Source organism: Lygodium microphyllum, chromosome 19, assembly GCF_053477565.2.
Source record: "Lygodium microphyllum isolate KBCC chromosome 19, Lygodium_microphyllum_v1.1.10, whole genome shotgun sequence".
In the NCBI taxonomy this organism is placed as follows: Eukaryota; Viridiplantae; Streptophyta; class Polypodiopsida; order Schizaeales; family Lygodiaceae; genus Lygodium; species Lygodium microphyllum.
The window spans coordinates 43,933,177-43,949,256 of NC_141153.1; the positions used below are offsets into that span (position 1 = coordinate 43,933,177).

Sequence of the window (16,080 nt, forward strand, 5' to 3'; positions counted from 1 at the left end):
CAAATTTAGCCTCTGTCAAAGGACTACCCTCATCTAATATACTGTCATATTAAAAAAAAATACAGTAGGATGTCCATCGACGATGAGTTCATTTGTGCAAGCAGAAAAGAATTGAGTAGAAGTAAGCAGCCACGTGGCAAGCCACAAGCCAGCCACGTGGCATGCCAGAAGCCACGTGGCAAATCATGGAAAATCAGATTTTTCAGTGTGTTTAAACCTACACACCGAATTTGTTTTTTTTGAGAGGGAAAAAGAACTTGGGGCTAGTCTTTGGGAAACCTGGTTTTCTGGGAGAACATCGATCGCATCAAATTCCTTTCGCTCCCTTATGAGTATCATCATCATGGTTTTTTGTTACTGAAGCATCTTTCCTAGCGCGGTGACAGGCCTCTCTCTTTACCTGTCTGTATAAGCGTGCCTTCCTTCAAAGACTCGATTTCCCCTTGCTTTTCTCTTTGTTTGTAGGCATCTCAACCGGCCAATGTGAAAGAAGAGCTCTTGACGCCAATTCTTGTCATTGCTTCTCAAAATTGTGATTTTTCTAATCAGATTGTTATGCGTAAATCGGAGCTCAGGGACAATGGTCATGTCTGCCTTCTTCGCCTTCACAGCCATGGTGCTGTTGGGCTTTCAGGCAAGTGGCGGCACTACATCTACTTAGTATTTTACATGTCTGTATAAATACATGTATATACATTTCTCAAAAAATACTTGAAAATGGTTACTTGTGGTGCTTTAAATCTCACAACTCTTGTCAATGATCAAATTACATATCTGGGGAAGAGGATACGATTTATTTATATGGGGAAGCAACAAGATGATGCTTTGGATCTCATGATAGAATTTACATATCTGGGAAAGAGGATAAAATTTATATATCTGGGGAAGCAAGAAGATGATAGTGGGTTGCGATCAACTGTCCACACATAGTTTGAATTCATCATCTCTGGTAATGCGAAATGACAGGTCGTATGGTTGAACAGTGAGTTGTTCACACGTCTTAGGCAGAAGATGTTGGCGGGTTGTGATGACACTCCCAAAAGCCTGCTGTGAGTTCACCATCTCTCTATTGGTGCTCATGCCATGGCTTTCAAAAGATTCTGTGGTCGGAAAATGATTTTTTGATGCAGTAATGCCAGAAGAGATAGGCATTGGACTCATTTAAAGGACCGAAGAAGATGTATTGGGCAGAAGAGGTTGATGAGTAGTGATCATACACCCAAATGCCTGCTTCGAGTTCATCATCTCTGTCTTAGTAGTCACGCTGCAGCTTTCAATAGATCATATGGTTGGGCAATGAATTATTTGTGCTGTATTGCCAGAGGAGATGGGCATTGCAGTCATTTAAAGGACGGAAGTTTGAAGATCATCATGTTTACTTTTAATTGGTAGTTGTTGGTCCATTTTCAGAGCCTGCTTTCCAGCACATAATTTAAATCCCTATCCAGCCTTCCTGTCAAAGTTAAGCTTCCTTGGAGTTGAGATGCTACCCAACTTCCAGTTCATACCCAAATTTACTGAGATACCATTGTGCATGCCTGAGAAGATACTGTGAGAATGCACAATGGAAGAGAACTACGAACATGGAGAGAAAGACAGCTAGAGATGAAGGAAAGAAATCTGCACTGTCTGAATACAAAGGAGAGGACTGATCAGTCCCTGCATGCAGCCCAAGTCATCAGTGAGGGCACTGGATCAGGCCGAAATAATGACAACAGCACTGACAGTGACTGTGACGGAGAGTATGCAGCGTGCTGTCCATGCCGGAGATGGAGGAGACTGCTGCCACCAATGGAGCACCTGCAGGGGCAAAAGAAGAAGTGATCTGCCTCAGCTCAAACATCAGTTATAAATAGCTCCGGGGGACTGGAAACTGACAAGAAAAGACTACACAAACTCAAAACTGCTTGATAATCCTAAGGAAATACAGTCAGAGCTCCTATGTCTCCGTCAGACTTTGACGGAGCTCACAACCAGGAAATGACAGACTAAAAGACTAAGATAGGTAGGCTAGCATCCCCTCTTAGATCTTGGGAGAGTCTGAAAACCCAACAATCGCATATGATGAAGCAGCCTTAGGCAAAGGCTTTGTGAAGAGGTTTGCGGCATTGTCCGTTGTAGGATAATAGACTACCGTAAACTCAAAATCCACGATCCGCTCCTGTACATAATGATATTGAACCTCTTTGTGCTTTGTGCGAGCATGAAACATGGGATTCTTGGTGAGAGCTAAGGCACTTTGGTTATCTAGGCGTAGCTGAGTGGGACCTATCCGTGGAAAGCCAATCTCTACCAACATCTGGTAGAGCCAAATTGCCTTCACGGCTGTGGAATAAAGGGTGTGATACTCAGCCTTATTGCTCCACAAGAGAGCTCCCGATCCAAGGGAGAAAGCATAACTTGTAGTGGATCATTATGAATCCGCATCACCTGCCTAATCCAAGTCATTCCATCTAGAAAGAGTGGCCCTCCTTTATGTATATGATTCCATACAATTGAGTCCTGTGTAAATAGCATAGAACATGCAAAGTGGCTCTCTAGGGAGCCTGTGTAGGAGTCTTCATGAAAGAAGACAACAATGCCACCACAAAGGCAGTGGGAAAAACGTTTTTGGGAGTTGGTGGAAGATTATCCCAGCCATTGTGAGAAAGAAGGAGGCTATTTGAGAGCAAAAAGATGTTGTTGATGTGATTTGTAGCCAATAGGGATCAGTCCTACTGCAGGTGACAATAGTTTGGAGCCGTCTAGGTGCAGGTGACAACAGCCTAAGGTCTTTTTGTTGCAAGTGACAGCATACAAGAGTGGGCAGTAGTCTTTCCGGTGGTTCTAAGCTATAGGTGATGACAGCTTGCATGGCTGTTTGAGTAGGGCAACAACAATTTTTCAACATTTCTTATCATGAAACTCTGAAATTTCTCTCTCTACTACATTTTCTCTCATCCCCCAGCCATCTCTTCAATGATCTCAGCAAAATCCAGTGAGTCATCAGAGGTGGAGATATTGGGAAAATTCTTATATAAACTCTAATTTACAATAGAGATTAGGGTTTAACAGCCACCTTAGGATGTGTGCTCAAAATTGGGGACCTAGGACTCGAATTCTATCAGTTGAAATTGGGGAATTTCAGGGAGATTCAAGAGGCTAGCCAACCAATATCAGATTTGGGGCTGAATTTGTCTTTCAAGGAGTAGGGTGAAGGCCAATCCCTAAGCAAACCAAGGGGCAAATTGGTTTGGATGCTTGCTGGTCAGTTTTGATAGCAAGAGGTACTTGGATTAGCGGAGGAGATTAGAGGATCTCAGTTGTACTCCTTCCATTTGTAATATAAGATGAAGAAATATTGCAAGGGGTGTTAGTTTTAGAGCCAACAAGGCGTCCAATGTCTAAGATTGTATGGTAAAGTTTATATTTTTATTTTTGTGAATTTATTTATTGCTATAATTAAGTGCTTAATTTTTATCACCCTATCTGAGAAGGAAGGTTGGTTTTAGCACCAACCTCTTTGAGCGGCTTGTCATGCTCCAAGACTAATGGGGCAATCTTCTCCCAAAGAATAGTCTCTTGGGTCCTCCATGTTAGAAGGCTAGTGTAGAACATATCGAACTTTGGAGATGGCAATTGAGTTAAGAGAATCATTGCCATATCCTCTGAAGAGATAGTCCTCCCGAGGGATGCAAGATCATCCCTCATGTCCTTTAGTTTGTTGATATGATCTTTCATGGAAGGAGAGTCATCAACACTAAGCATTCGAAGTTTCTTCTCAAGAGAAATCCTATGAGCAAATGCCTTTTTATGACACAAGGATGCAAGATTTGATAATACATCTGCCACTGTCTTCAACTTGTGAACATGCACTAGGATAGGATTGAGCTGATCCTAGAGGGCCACACGATCCTTAGGCTCGAGAATTGAGCTGATACTAGAGGGCTACACGATCCATTGTTGTTCCCACGTGGGGATTCTTCAGGGGATGGGGTATAGGTAGGTTAATAAGCTGCATGACCAAAGCAAATAGTTAGAACCATCAAACTAGTCCTTTGGGCAAAGAAGGGGGAATAGGCACTTGAACCAATGGTGCTATGTGAGGCAATTTAAAGCCAATAGAATGGACTCTAGGGGAAACATGGAGAGAGGGAGGAGTAGAAGAATGGTGATTTGAATGATGAGACTGCACAAGAGGGCTTGGAGACCTTCGTTCTTCACGATGATCCTGCCGTCGTTTAGAGGACTGATGAGAGATCTCCTCATCAGAGTCATCAAAGCCATTGAACCAGTGATAAGACATCTTCAACACTGCAAACACCCACAAAAATCTGTGTTTTGCTATAGACGGTCCCAAATAGTGGAAATCAGCTACATCTCCACAAAGGAAGGATTGTAGATGCCCCGCTTGAGTCATATGAATGAGTACAAGGCAGAAAATCTGCATTTCCAGCAAGGAGCAGATGACTGAAAATCTGTGTTTTCAGCCCGGGGGTCCTCCTCTCAATGGGGTAACTCCATGTACTCACTTCGGTGATGATACTATGTGAGAGTGCACAATGGAAGCAAAACCACGAACATGGAGAGAAAGAGAGCTGACCGAAAAAGAATGCTGAATATAAAGGAGAGGACTGATTAGTCCATGCATGCAGCCCAAGGTGTCACTGAGGGCACTAGATCAGGCCAAAACAATGACAGCAGCATTGATGGTGACGGTGATAGACAGTGTGTAGCTTCTTGTCCACGCCGGAGATGGAGGAGACTGCAGCCACTAACGTAGCACTTGTACGGGCAAAAGAAGAAGTGATTTGCCTCAGCCCAAACATCAGCTATAAATAGCTGAGAAGCCACACAAATGGCCGACTGCTGCTAGAATATGGCTGATTGTGCAGTCCAACTGCATACTGATGTGGCAGATGATGTGGTGCTGATATGGCAGCTGATGTGGCAGCTGACGTAGCAGTGATAATACTGACGTGGCCATCCAAGGGCTGAAAACTGACAAGAAAAGGCTGCACAAACTCAAAACTGCATGACAAGTTCCTATGTCTCCATCAGACTCTGATGGAGCTTATAACTGGGAGATGATAGACTGACAAACTGAAATAGGCAGACTAACAGATACAAAATTCCAAAAGCTTGTGCTTGTTGACCTCAATGGCCAACTAACCTTGACAAATGCTCATGATGAAACTTGGTCAATCTTCACAGTAGGAAGGTGCAAACAGCATATGCCAGCTGATCCCTATGCATTCCTGTCGATCTACTATTCCCATAAGCTTCATTGACTTGCCAGTCCCACCTTGACATGGTTGATGTCCAAGCTTTCTTGATAGCTGAAAATATAGACAGCCCTAAAACCTAGAATTTCTGTTGCAGCCAACTTGTGAGAGTTGAAAGGAGAGAGATGAAGTTGAATAATAGCAAGTTTTTCATTCCAAAAGCTCTCTATAGGTGAAAATCACACAAGCTGCTCCTAAGCAGTAGGGCCACTTGATTCAACTTACGTGAGCTGCTCACTAGATCAAACTTTGGTTAACTTGATTTTAAGTTTCAAACTTTGAATTTAATGAAAGTTTTATTAGTAGTCACCTCTTGAACATGCAAGGTAGGGTAGGTAGGCAAGTAGGGCAATGTCCGCAAGTTCCAACAACATTTAGGCAGCATGGGCAGGGCAACATGCAGGTCGAGTAGATTGCAGGGGAAGCAGTTTGGACTGCCCTAAGCAGTCGGAATGCCAAACAAAGCATAAAAAATTCAGTCCTAGTGACAAAGGACATAGCATGACTCTTTGTCATATTTGCCACCCTGATACGGTGGTTTCTCTTCTTTGATCACCTTTGGGTGCATTGACACCATCAAACGAGAAGAGCTAGTTCCCATGGTTTCGGACTAAGAGAACAAATTGAAGGTCTAGAATCCTCAGAGAGAAAATTCGGACGCTCTTATAGGTCAAAATGCAAAAGATAAAAAGAAGAGTGAGGAGGAAAAAAGGATGACAAGGCTAAGAAGGAAAAGGATAACACTTGCTATAAATAAGTAGGTCATTGGGAGCAGGATTGCATCATCAAGAGTAGTCTTTGCTGCCTCCATCTTCATTTACATTTCTTGATTTAGAGGTACTGGAAATACCTTCTACATTTGTAGTGTTGATGGCTCCTTGGCCTTGTGAGTGGATTGTGGACAACCCTTTACGCATGGCCTTTTGCCACAAGCCTGTCTTTATACTTATCAATGGACATCCGCTTTTCTTTTCAGCGTATAGACCCATTTAGTACCAATGGCTTTCTTTCCAACTGGCAATGTTACTAAATCCCATGTTTGATTCTTTATGATAGAATCAAATTCAGCTTGCATTGTTGCCATCTAGTACACACTCTGTTGTGCATTCTCAAAACATCAGGCTCCTCATCATCAAGTGTGTGTGTTGCCATAACAAACTCCATTGTGTTAGCATGATCATGCAGACGTGCTTGTCTTCTAGTACAACCAGCAATAGGAGTATCTAAATGACTATCTTTCATAGTCTACAAGTACCATCTAGGCATTTGCCTAGCTCATAGAAATAGGGAACGGCCGTTCCGGCCTATAGGAACGGCCTAACGCGTTCCAAACCCTCCAAGGAGGTGAAACCGCCAGGAAACGTTCCCTGCCGTTCCCCTTGCCGTTTCCTGTTTGGAACGGCCGTTCCAGGCCTATTGACTGAAAATTGACGTTTTTTCCCTTTTTTTTTTTGCTTGGGTCATAGTCCTTCTACCACATATTCACCCATCTTCATTGCTTAATGTGTACACACTAATCTCTCTCTCTCTCTCTCTCTCTCTCTCTCTCTCTCTCGGGTTGAAGATTCAAAGTGTCAAGATAACCCGCAAGCTAATTAGGAGTCCATGCAAAGTTCAAATTTGATGCATTATCAACTCTTGCAAATTAGAATCAAATTTCAGCCGATCCTCAATTCCAAGGTATTCATCCATTTATATTGTCTAATTTCAAGGGAAATTGGGATAATCGGGGCAATTCAAGGCAATTTGGAGCTATGGGGGTAATCGAGTCAATTTTGGGACATTTGGGTCAATTTCATGCATTGATGGGTATTGGGGCAATTAGAAGGACATTCTTTGGGGCAATTTGGGTCATGTAGGGCATATTTGGGGCACTTAAGACATGTACTGTTCCCCCCGTTCCTGTTCCCCGACCTTGGACGTTCCCCTCGTTCCAGGGGGTTCCGTTCTCGTTCCTGTTCCCGTTCCCCGTTCCAGGTAACTATGGCCTAGCTTCTTGATTATGTACAAGCTCTTGCTGAACCTCAAATTCAACATCTTGCTGAGTATTCAGATCAACCATAGGCTAAATTTCTGCATTGCTCAATGGAGTAGCTGGCTGAACATTTTGTTCATTTACTAAAACTCCAGCTTCTTGATTATGTACAAGCTCTTGCTGAACCTCAAATTCAACATCTTGCTGAGTATTCAGATCAGCCATAGGCTGAATTTCTGCATGGCTCAATGGAGTAGCTGGCTGAACATTTTGTTCATTTACTAAAACTCCAGCTGCATCACCAAAAGAAATGGGTAGCAACCCTTCAAACATATCATTTGTAGCCTGATATGTATCAAAACCAGCAAGGGATAATTCTGAATTTTCATAAAAAATCACATCCCTACTAACAAAGACTTTCTTGGAAATAGGATCATATAGTTTGTATCCTTTGCTCTCATTGCTGTATTCTACAAAAATGCATTTGATAGCCTTGTTGTCCAACTTTCTTGGAAATAGGATCATATAGTTTGTATTCTTTGCTGTCATTGCTGTATTCTACAAAAATGCATTGCTCAATGGAGTAGCTGGCTGAACATTTTGTTCGTTTACTAAAACTCCAGCTGTATCACCAAAAGAAATGGGCAGCAACCCTTCAAACATATCATTTGCAGCCTGATATGTATCAAAACCAGCAAGGGATAATTCTGAATTTTCATAAAAAATCACATCCCTACTAACAAAGACTTTCTTGGAAATAGGATCATATAGTTGGTATCCTTTGCTCTCATTGCTGTATTCTACAAAAATGCATTTGATAGCCTTGTTGTCCAACTTCTTTCTTAGTACTTTGGGAATATGAGCATACACAAGATACCCAAAAGAAAGAAAGTGGCTAAGTTCCGGTTGTTCCAAGCCTCAAAAGGTATTTTTCAATGCCTTGGTAGGGTACCTATTCAAAACGTGACAAGCACACCTAACTGCTTCCATCCAAAAGCCATGTGGCAAATTCTTAGCTTTCAGCATACATTTGCCCATCTCCACGAATGACTGATTCTTCCTTTTTGCAATCCCATTGTGTTGTGGAGTATATGTAGTAGTATACTGATGGGCAATGTCTTCTGCTTTAAAAAATTATTCAGCAAGGAAGACATGTATTCCCCCCCCAATCCGAATAGAGGGTCTTAATCCTGCAGTTAGATTGATTTTTAACAAGTGCAACAAAAGTAAAAAATGCATCATATACCTCTTGACTTTTTTACCAATGAGTAGACACAACAAAAACGAGTAAAGTCATCATCAATGAAGGTGGCGAAGTAATAACATCCATCCAATGACTTTGTCTACATAGGTCCACATACATCCAAATGAACAATTTGTAATCTGGCTATTGCCTTAGGAGGTCTCTCCAAGAGAGAGAAACCATCTAGCATTTGAGTACACCGCATAAGCATCAAACTGCCATAGTTAACATGCCCCATGTGAACATGCCACAAATCTACCTGTGACATAGTAGGAGTAAGAGTAGATGCTAAATAGACCGGCTGATCAATCGAATAAGCATCTAACTCATGGAGTCCATAATATAATGTGCCAGTCAATACCAAAGTCAAGAATTTCTTATCCTTGACTATGCATTTGTCATTATTAAATGTGACTTGCATACCACACTTTGCTAAAGAAAAAATGGTCAACAAAATTTTCTTTATTCCTGGCACATAAAATGCATCCTGTAAACAGAGAGTAGAGCCATCAATGGCTTTCAAGGCAATTTTCTCAACACTTCTAACAAGGTAAGATGGATTGTTGGCACATTGCATAGATTTGCCAACAGGAGTTGCAATAATGGAGGAAAACAAATCCTTGCGGGATGTAATGTGCTTAGAAGCACCACTATCAAAGAATCAAGTGCTAGGATCCTTAGTAGAGCTAAATGTTCTATCAGCCCAAGAAGAATCATAATTGCAAGTGTAAAAATAGTAGTCTTGGTCTACAACAAAAGATGTAGCAATAGAAGGTGCATTAGAAACATATATCCTTGACTTCTTCTTCTCCTTGGCAATGCGCTTCTTACATTTCGTGATGTAGTGACCTAGCTTCTTACAGTAATGGCACATTCCCTTCTTAGCTTGTGTGCCCCCCTGCTTCTTATTGCTTTGTGAAGTACCTGAACTTCCAGAACTCTGTGGAGCATTTCTAGACTGGCTGTCCTTGCCCTTTTGTCTTGCCATAAAAGCCTGTTCAAAGGCTATAACATCCACCCCACTGTTCTTTCTTGTTTGGTCTTCTTCTAGGAGCAAACTAACGAACCGAAGAAAGGTAAGTGGCTGCGAAGAAATTCTCATAGTGAGATTCAAGGCCATATGAAAGGCCAGATAAGAGGGCGGCAAAGAAGAGTAGTAGAGATCATTTGTGCATTAGAATAATACTCATCTACATTCATTAACTCCTCACGCAAATCCGGAATTTTGTTAATATGATCTTGCACGGCATCACCTTCATCCATCTTCACATTCTCAAGCTCCTTTTTCAAGAAAGAGATGCGTGTTTCATTTTTTCCAGCAAACATTTGCTCAAGTGTAAGCCATGCTTCTCGTGAAGAAGCAAGAGACCTTATATGTGGTATTATGGACCACTGAACTGCCAATGCAATCAGTGACAATGCTTGAGCATCCCATGTGTTCCAAGCCTTTTGTGTTGCTGATCGTTGTCCAATCTATCCTCCTTGGATACATATGTGAATCTATCATTCTCTCCCGGATTGGCCATGGTAAATGCTATTGTTTCAAAGAGCACAAAAGCAAGAACCAAAGCTGGAACAACTTGGAAATCTACTAATTTCCAGAAATTACAGCATACATGAAGCTGTAATTAGCAAAATTGTGTGACAATTGATCACAACTATCCAATGTACACGTTGTCCAATGCACAAACAATGCTCAGCAGCACAATAAATGCAAAATCCCCAAAATTTTGCTGTCCAAACTGCATGCCCCAAAATTTTCCTATCTAAGCTGCACAATTTCAGTCTATTTCAGATTGAATCTTCGGTATATGTGCCAATGTTTGCTCAATACCCAAAAGCACCAAATTTTTTGACCCGCTTCCCAAGAAATTTCTGCAATGTGTGTGCCCGAAAGCATGACCAGGAGTAGAGATGCACACCTTGGGCAAAAGCCCCTTGCTGTAATTCAAAATTTTGAATAAATCTCTCTTTTACCTCTGATGCTGGCTGCCACAGGCCCGGTGGAGCTGTGCGACAGCTAGAGGAGCTGGAAGAGGTGATGGTAGAGGAGCTGGAAGAGGCGCTGGTGGAGGAGCTGGAAAAACCATTGGCGGAGCGGAGCTTAGGTGGCACTGGCAGTGCAGAATAAACAAGGGGCTGCGTTGGAGAACCACCTTCTGCACCAACACTGCCGCTGGTGGTTGGTAGGCTTGGACTGGACAAGGGTGGGGGAACTGCAGCAGGTGGCATGCAGGCGGACAGCAACTGGATGGCCGTGGTGGTATTGCTGGCGGCAGCTGATGGGCTGCTGGTTAGCAGGGTGGCTGGCGTGCTGGTTGGCTGGAAGCTGAAGCTGGAGCTGACTGAGATCTCCGAGAGGCTGGGATGGACAGTGCGAGGCCCCAACTTTGATACCAAATGTGAGAATGGAGATGGAAGCTCTCAGCTGAGAGTACACAATTGACAGTAGAGTGAGTGAGAGTGAAGACACAACATGACTCCCAATACTAATTCCAAATTGTGTAATGAAAGTACAAAGTACAACCCTTAGACCTTAGGGTTGTTAATATGTGTTCACACTTGAAAGGCATAAAACACAGTAAGTGAGCGAACTGTATAACATAAACATGTAAAATAGGAAATAATGTAACTGGGGGAGAAAACCTCTTGTAAGGAGAGTAAAAAGTGCCCCAGTGTCCTATTGCGGATCACCGACACTCCTCTATGAGTGTAGGCATGAGAGTCAAACCCAACAGAGTGGTGGGAAGCGTGTCTATTTATAGATGAGTTGATCCTCCCAAATTAGGGCTTGCTTATGGGACAAAGACGCTCTCTAAGAAAGCTTTTATTTAATGATAACTTCTGGTAATAAGCTTGTTTTAGGGCTGTAATAAAGAGCTAATTGAGTATATAATGCATTTTAAAAGGTCAACAAACAGACTATATTGCTAGGTATATATTAGGATGCCACTGAGCTAGATCTTGTGGCTGAACCAAGATTGAACCAAGAGGAGTAGCCAAAAAGAGATTGGGAGGAGTGGTCAGCCATGCAGAGGCCTTCAAGTGTGTTCCTATGTAGAGGCACTGGAGCATTGCTGGAGCAATAGGAGTATTGCTGAATCAATGGCACCTTGTTGGAGTAAGGACAAGATGTCAAAGAACAAAGGTCCCATCTATAGACGGCTTTGCTGACTTTTTGAAGCATGCTGCCACTCCCATTACTCTCTAAGAAGATGGATGATGTCTGTCTAAATAGGAAAGAGCTGCTCAACTCGCAAGATTCTCCAGTCTCTTGCACACTAGTCTGTCTTCTGAAGATTTAGCAATTATGATACGTGCCTTGCTGCAGGTCTGATCCAAACTGCCATGAGCTGCTTCCATCGTGGAGGTGGAAGAAAGTACCTATGTTTCTTCTCAAAGAGGATAAGCACTCCTCTTGAAATGTGAACTGCTACCACTATTTTTCAATTGCCTCATGGTGGCACAAACAGAGATAAACTGCTCAGTGAAGTCTGGACCTGGAACTTATGTTCCCCAATGTTACCTCTAACTACTCTTGATGAAAATAGTGGCCAAGTGGTTCTTGCTGCTTAAAACACAGATTTGCAAATCAAACAGAAACTGCAAATATGATCTAAAGTGCCCCCAGCTATCCTTTAACTGCCTCATTGTGGCATGAATATCTGTGGACAGGGATGATCTGTCCTATGGAAGCTGGAGCTGCTTCAAATTGGCGTTAATGTGCTCCAACATTGCATTCAACTCTTGGAAATGGTTTGCATGAGGCATGTGCACTGCTAGGCAATGAGAAAATTCTAATTTTCAACCTGGATTCAAAACCCTAATATTTTAGTAATTCTTCTATCGCTTAACGGTGTTTACATCTGGGGAAAAATACCATATGGGAATAATGTGTGATTGACTAAAATGGTTGAACCACTGACTCAATCCCAATCTAATGCTGATGCTCAACTATGTTTGGAGGCCTTTCAAGCAAATTTTGTTGTGGGATAGCTATTGTACCTTCAAGTCATCTGAAGTAGGGACTTAAACAATAATGTTTATATTTCTCACTTAGTCACAGATTTTTCTTTATTGCTGTTGTACAGTAGTCTAACTGAGTTTCTGGTTTTCAGGCAAGTATTTCTGGATTAGCAATTGCAGAACTGACATCAGGGTGAGTGCTTAAATATTCCATGTTTTATCACATGTGAAAATAAACAAAAAGGAGCTGCCTTTTGATTCGTGCAAGCTTTAGATTTTGTATTTTACTGCTGCCAGCCAATGAATTAACTCCTTGAAGTAGTCCGTGCACATGCATATTTTGTGGATTAGGTGTAGATTCCAAGTGACTAGATTTTAGCTCCATACGTTTGATGATAATTGTTGCTTAGAAATTTTCACCTAATGGTCCTTAAGCTGTTCATATATCAAATTTATGACAATTGAGGGATGCTCCTAGGACATGATCATGCAGTTAATTCCTCCAAGAACTGGACGAGCATTAATGTCAGCATATACCTGCATTTGAGGACAAACAAGAAAACAAGGGAAGAAGGGCAAGTTGAGTGTGTGCATAAAATGGTCTGATGAGACAGTGGTGCTTAAGTTTTGCCTAGCAATGGCTAAAATATGTGGTGATAGAGGTTTGGATATTGTTTATGAAAGTCAACATACAAGGTTAACATATGGATATGCATTTTCTTTTCTGTAACCGGAGGAATTCTGCTGATTTTGGTTGTTCAAATGATTAAATACAGCAATAGCTGTGCCTATCGAAATAAAAAATGCGTAACTCCTGACTTTCCCAAATGGGTGCCAATAGTGCTCTAGTTTTAGGGAGTAGTTGAGCTGGGCTTCAGCTTGCTTCTATGAACAGGAAATCCTCAAATGTGCAATGACTTTTGATTGGTTGGATTTCTGCTGACCTTTGGCCTCTACACATTAGGGTGATGATCTCATGAGAAGAGTGACTCATGCCAGCTTACAATTATGGGTTTAACTTTATTGTTGGCAATGGCATTTGATTGGTTAGATTTTCTCTGACCGTTGGCCTCTACACAGCAACTCATGTCAGTTTGACTGGCCACAAACCAGCTTAATTTCCTTGTTATGCACCAACTTACCAGCTAATAGGCCAGGTTCACATGTCTTATGGTCCTATGAACGTCATGGCCCATACTATTCTGGTGTGAGATGACACAATAAATACCAAGTAGCTTGTTGGCAGATAAAGCTTCATGCATTTTATTGTCCTTCAAGCTAATGTGAGATCACTAGTGCTATCATGGTGCTCATTAGCATCATGTTTATCAAGTGCTTTTTTGTGCTTCATCTTATCTGAACAGGGCAGAGAACTATTGTGCTATGTATGGCATATGTGGAGCTAGACAAGATGGAAAGTTCTTGAACTGTCCAGATTCTATACCGGCTGTACAGGTAAACCTCCTTTATATGTATGAACCAGTCAGGTCAAAACATTTTGGTAAGCTTGTTGGGCAGAATTTTTAAAGTGACAATTTCAGTTGCTTTGTATATTTGGTTAAGTATGCTGAAAAGTCCTTGCTAGTTCTTTCTTTGTCAGTTCCCTTTTAAGTGTCGTGGCTTGATTTTGTTCAGAGCTTATAACCAAGTAATTTCTCTTTTGATCCCTGGCTCAGCCTGACAGCTTGCTCTCTGCAAAAATTCAAAGCCTTTGTCCAACTCTCACTGGGAATGTTTGCTGCACGGCTGATCAATTCAATGTTTTGCGCAGCCAAGTACAGCAGGTAAGCATCTCTGGTTATCATGACTTTTATTACATCGTAAAGAATGTTGACAGTTTTCTCTCACTTTGCTTTTCGTTATGCTTCTACTAGTTAGCCATCTTTTGTAGCTCTATTGGAAAGTGAATAATCCACAAATAATACTGGAATGTTCTCAGAGGGCAGGGGCAGAAAATAATTTATAATCAAATGAACAATGCTTGCTTGCCTATCTCGCATATATCCTGGAGATGTAATGCTGAATGAGTGCAGGAAAATATGGGCCTTCGTTGAAGTGTCTACTAGTGATGCATATGCTGGTACTTGTAAGAGGAATCCATCTCCTTTAGGGGGCTCATTTGTTTCTGTGTGAAGGACCAAGGAAAAGAGAGGGAGCTACTGATGAACATGTCAGAACTACTTCCTTAGGTAAAAACAAAAATTTAGCACTGTATATAACTCCAGTGACACATCAACGGAAAAGATACCAGAAGTCTGCTACAAGGGCTATGTTTAATTCTTAACATATTTTCTGTAGCATTTTGACAGTTCAAAGATTAGGCAGGGTTTTTGATCGATGGTAATTGGATTGCCAGGCCTAGCTGCACTTGATGAGAAGAGGGCAGTTTTAAAGTTTGACCACTTGACATTGAAGGTCTTTGGAGGAAGCCTGACTCTTTTGCGACTTGTATATGTCTCATAAATAGCATTCCAGATGTTGACAATTGACGACCCGTCTTCCTGGAGTTGAAACCCTTTGAAATAACCTAATAAGATTTAATTATTTTTGGGTTAGCTAATACTTTTCCAGTTCACAGACTGACGCTACTGTATGTTCCAAAAAACTGTAATGTGTCTTTTGCATTATCAACTTGAGTACTGTGCTACATTGTTTCCCTGTCATTGTTTTCTTTCATATTTTAAAACATCTATCTGTTGGCTTGATTCAATTGTTTCTTCAATTATGTGATTTACAGGCAGTACCTTTTCTTGTTGGTTGTCCTGCTTGTTTACGAAACTTTCTCAACCTGTTTTGTGAGCTTTCTTGTTCTCCAAACCAGAGCCTCTTTATCAATGTCACATCTACCACAGAGGTACATGTTTTATAATTTGCAGCAAGAAAAAAACAAAGGACATCTATACTTCTCTTTCTCTGTAGAGATTGTTTGGTATATGCCTGATCTGTGTGTCTTCATGCTTGGGTGAGTTGGCAGGAAACTGGTAACTCCACTGTTTCTGGGATTGATTTCTTTGTGACAGAGGAGTATGGGGCATTATTCTATGAATCTTGCAAGGATGTAAAATTTGGTGCCATGAATATTCGAGCCATGGACTTCATTGGAGGCGGTGCTAAGAATTCTGAAGGTACTCCAGGCTCAAAAAAAAGGGAATTGCATTTAACTGTACAGAGCACATTTGAAACACATCTAGTTTTAACTGGCTCAACACACTCACTGAAAAGGGAGCGGCTCTCCTGATATTTGGCAAAATAAAGTAAGGATCTGTGACGGGTGACCAGCATTAGGCCACTTTCCTTGTTTTTGGGGAATTTGAGGGTCAACCAGCTCTTAGGCCGTTGATTGTATTATCTGATTATTAAGGCTGACCTACTATGTGACGTTTTTGGAGTCCTCCCAAACTCTGAGCAGAAAAAAGAACTTATAGAAAAGGAGGATGCAATTTAGCAAGGCCTTCCTGTGGATCTGGGACTCTGGCACCTTTTTCCATACTGCCCCTTAGATGGTCTAGCATTATAGCCCACCTGATTGTTTGTTCACATAACCATTGTATTGTGACGCACTTGGTTACTCTTTACGGAGTTTCTTGTACTTGTATTTTACCTGAAGGGGATTTTCTCCAAGGTGTTATTAA

The 16,080-nt window shown here is 41.6% G+C and overlaps 1 protein-coding gene across 5 annotated transcripts in view; it reads left to right on the plus strand.

Annotated features, from left to right (window-relative positions):
* Positions 1-251: 251 nt before the first annotated feature.
* The window catches only part of LOC148019801 (uncharacterized), a 113,437-nt gene continuing 97,608 nt past the window's right edge, over positions 252-16,080 (plus strand). For 2 of the 5 annotated variants that reach the window (XM_087699974.1, XM_087699978.1), the window contains exons 1-6: positions 252-634; positions 12,601-12,641; positions 13,813-13,903; positions 14,125-14,232; positions 15,186-15,302; positions 15,423-15,573. In XM_087699974.1, coding sequence (XP_087556100.1) covers positions 581-634; positions 12,601-12,641; positions 13,813-13,903; positions 14,125-14,232; positions 15,186-15,302; positions 15,423-15,573 — 562 coding nt within the window. In that variant the 5' untranslated portion in view covers positions 252-580. The remainder of the gene's footprint in view (positions 635-12,600; positions 12,642-13,812; positions 13,904-14,124; positions 14,233-15,185; positions 15,303-15,422; positions 15,574-16,080) is intronic. The other 3 variants (XM_087699975.1, XM_087699976.1, XM_087699977.1) reach the window with 3 other exon arrangements.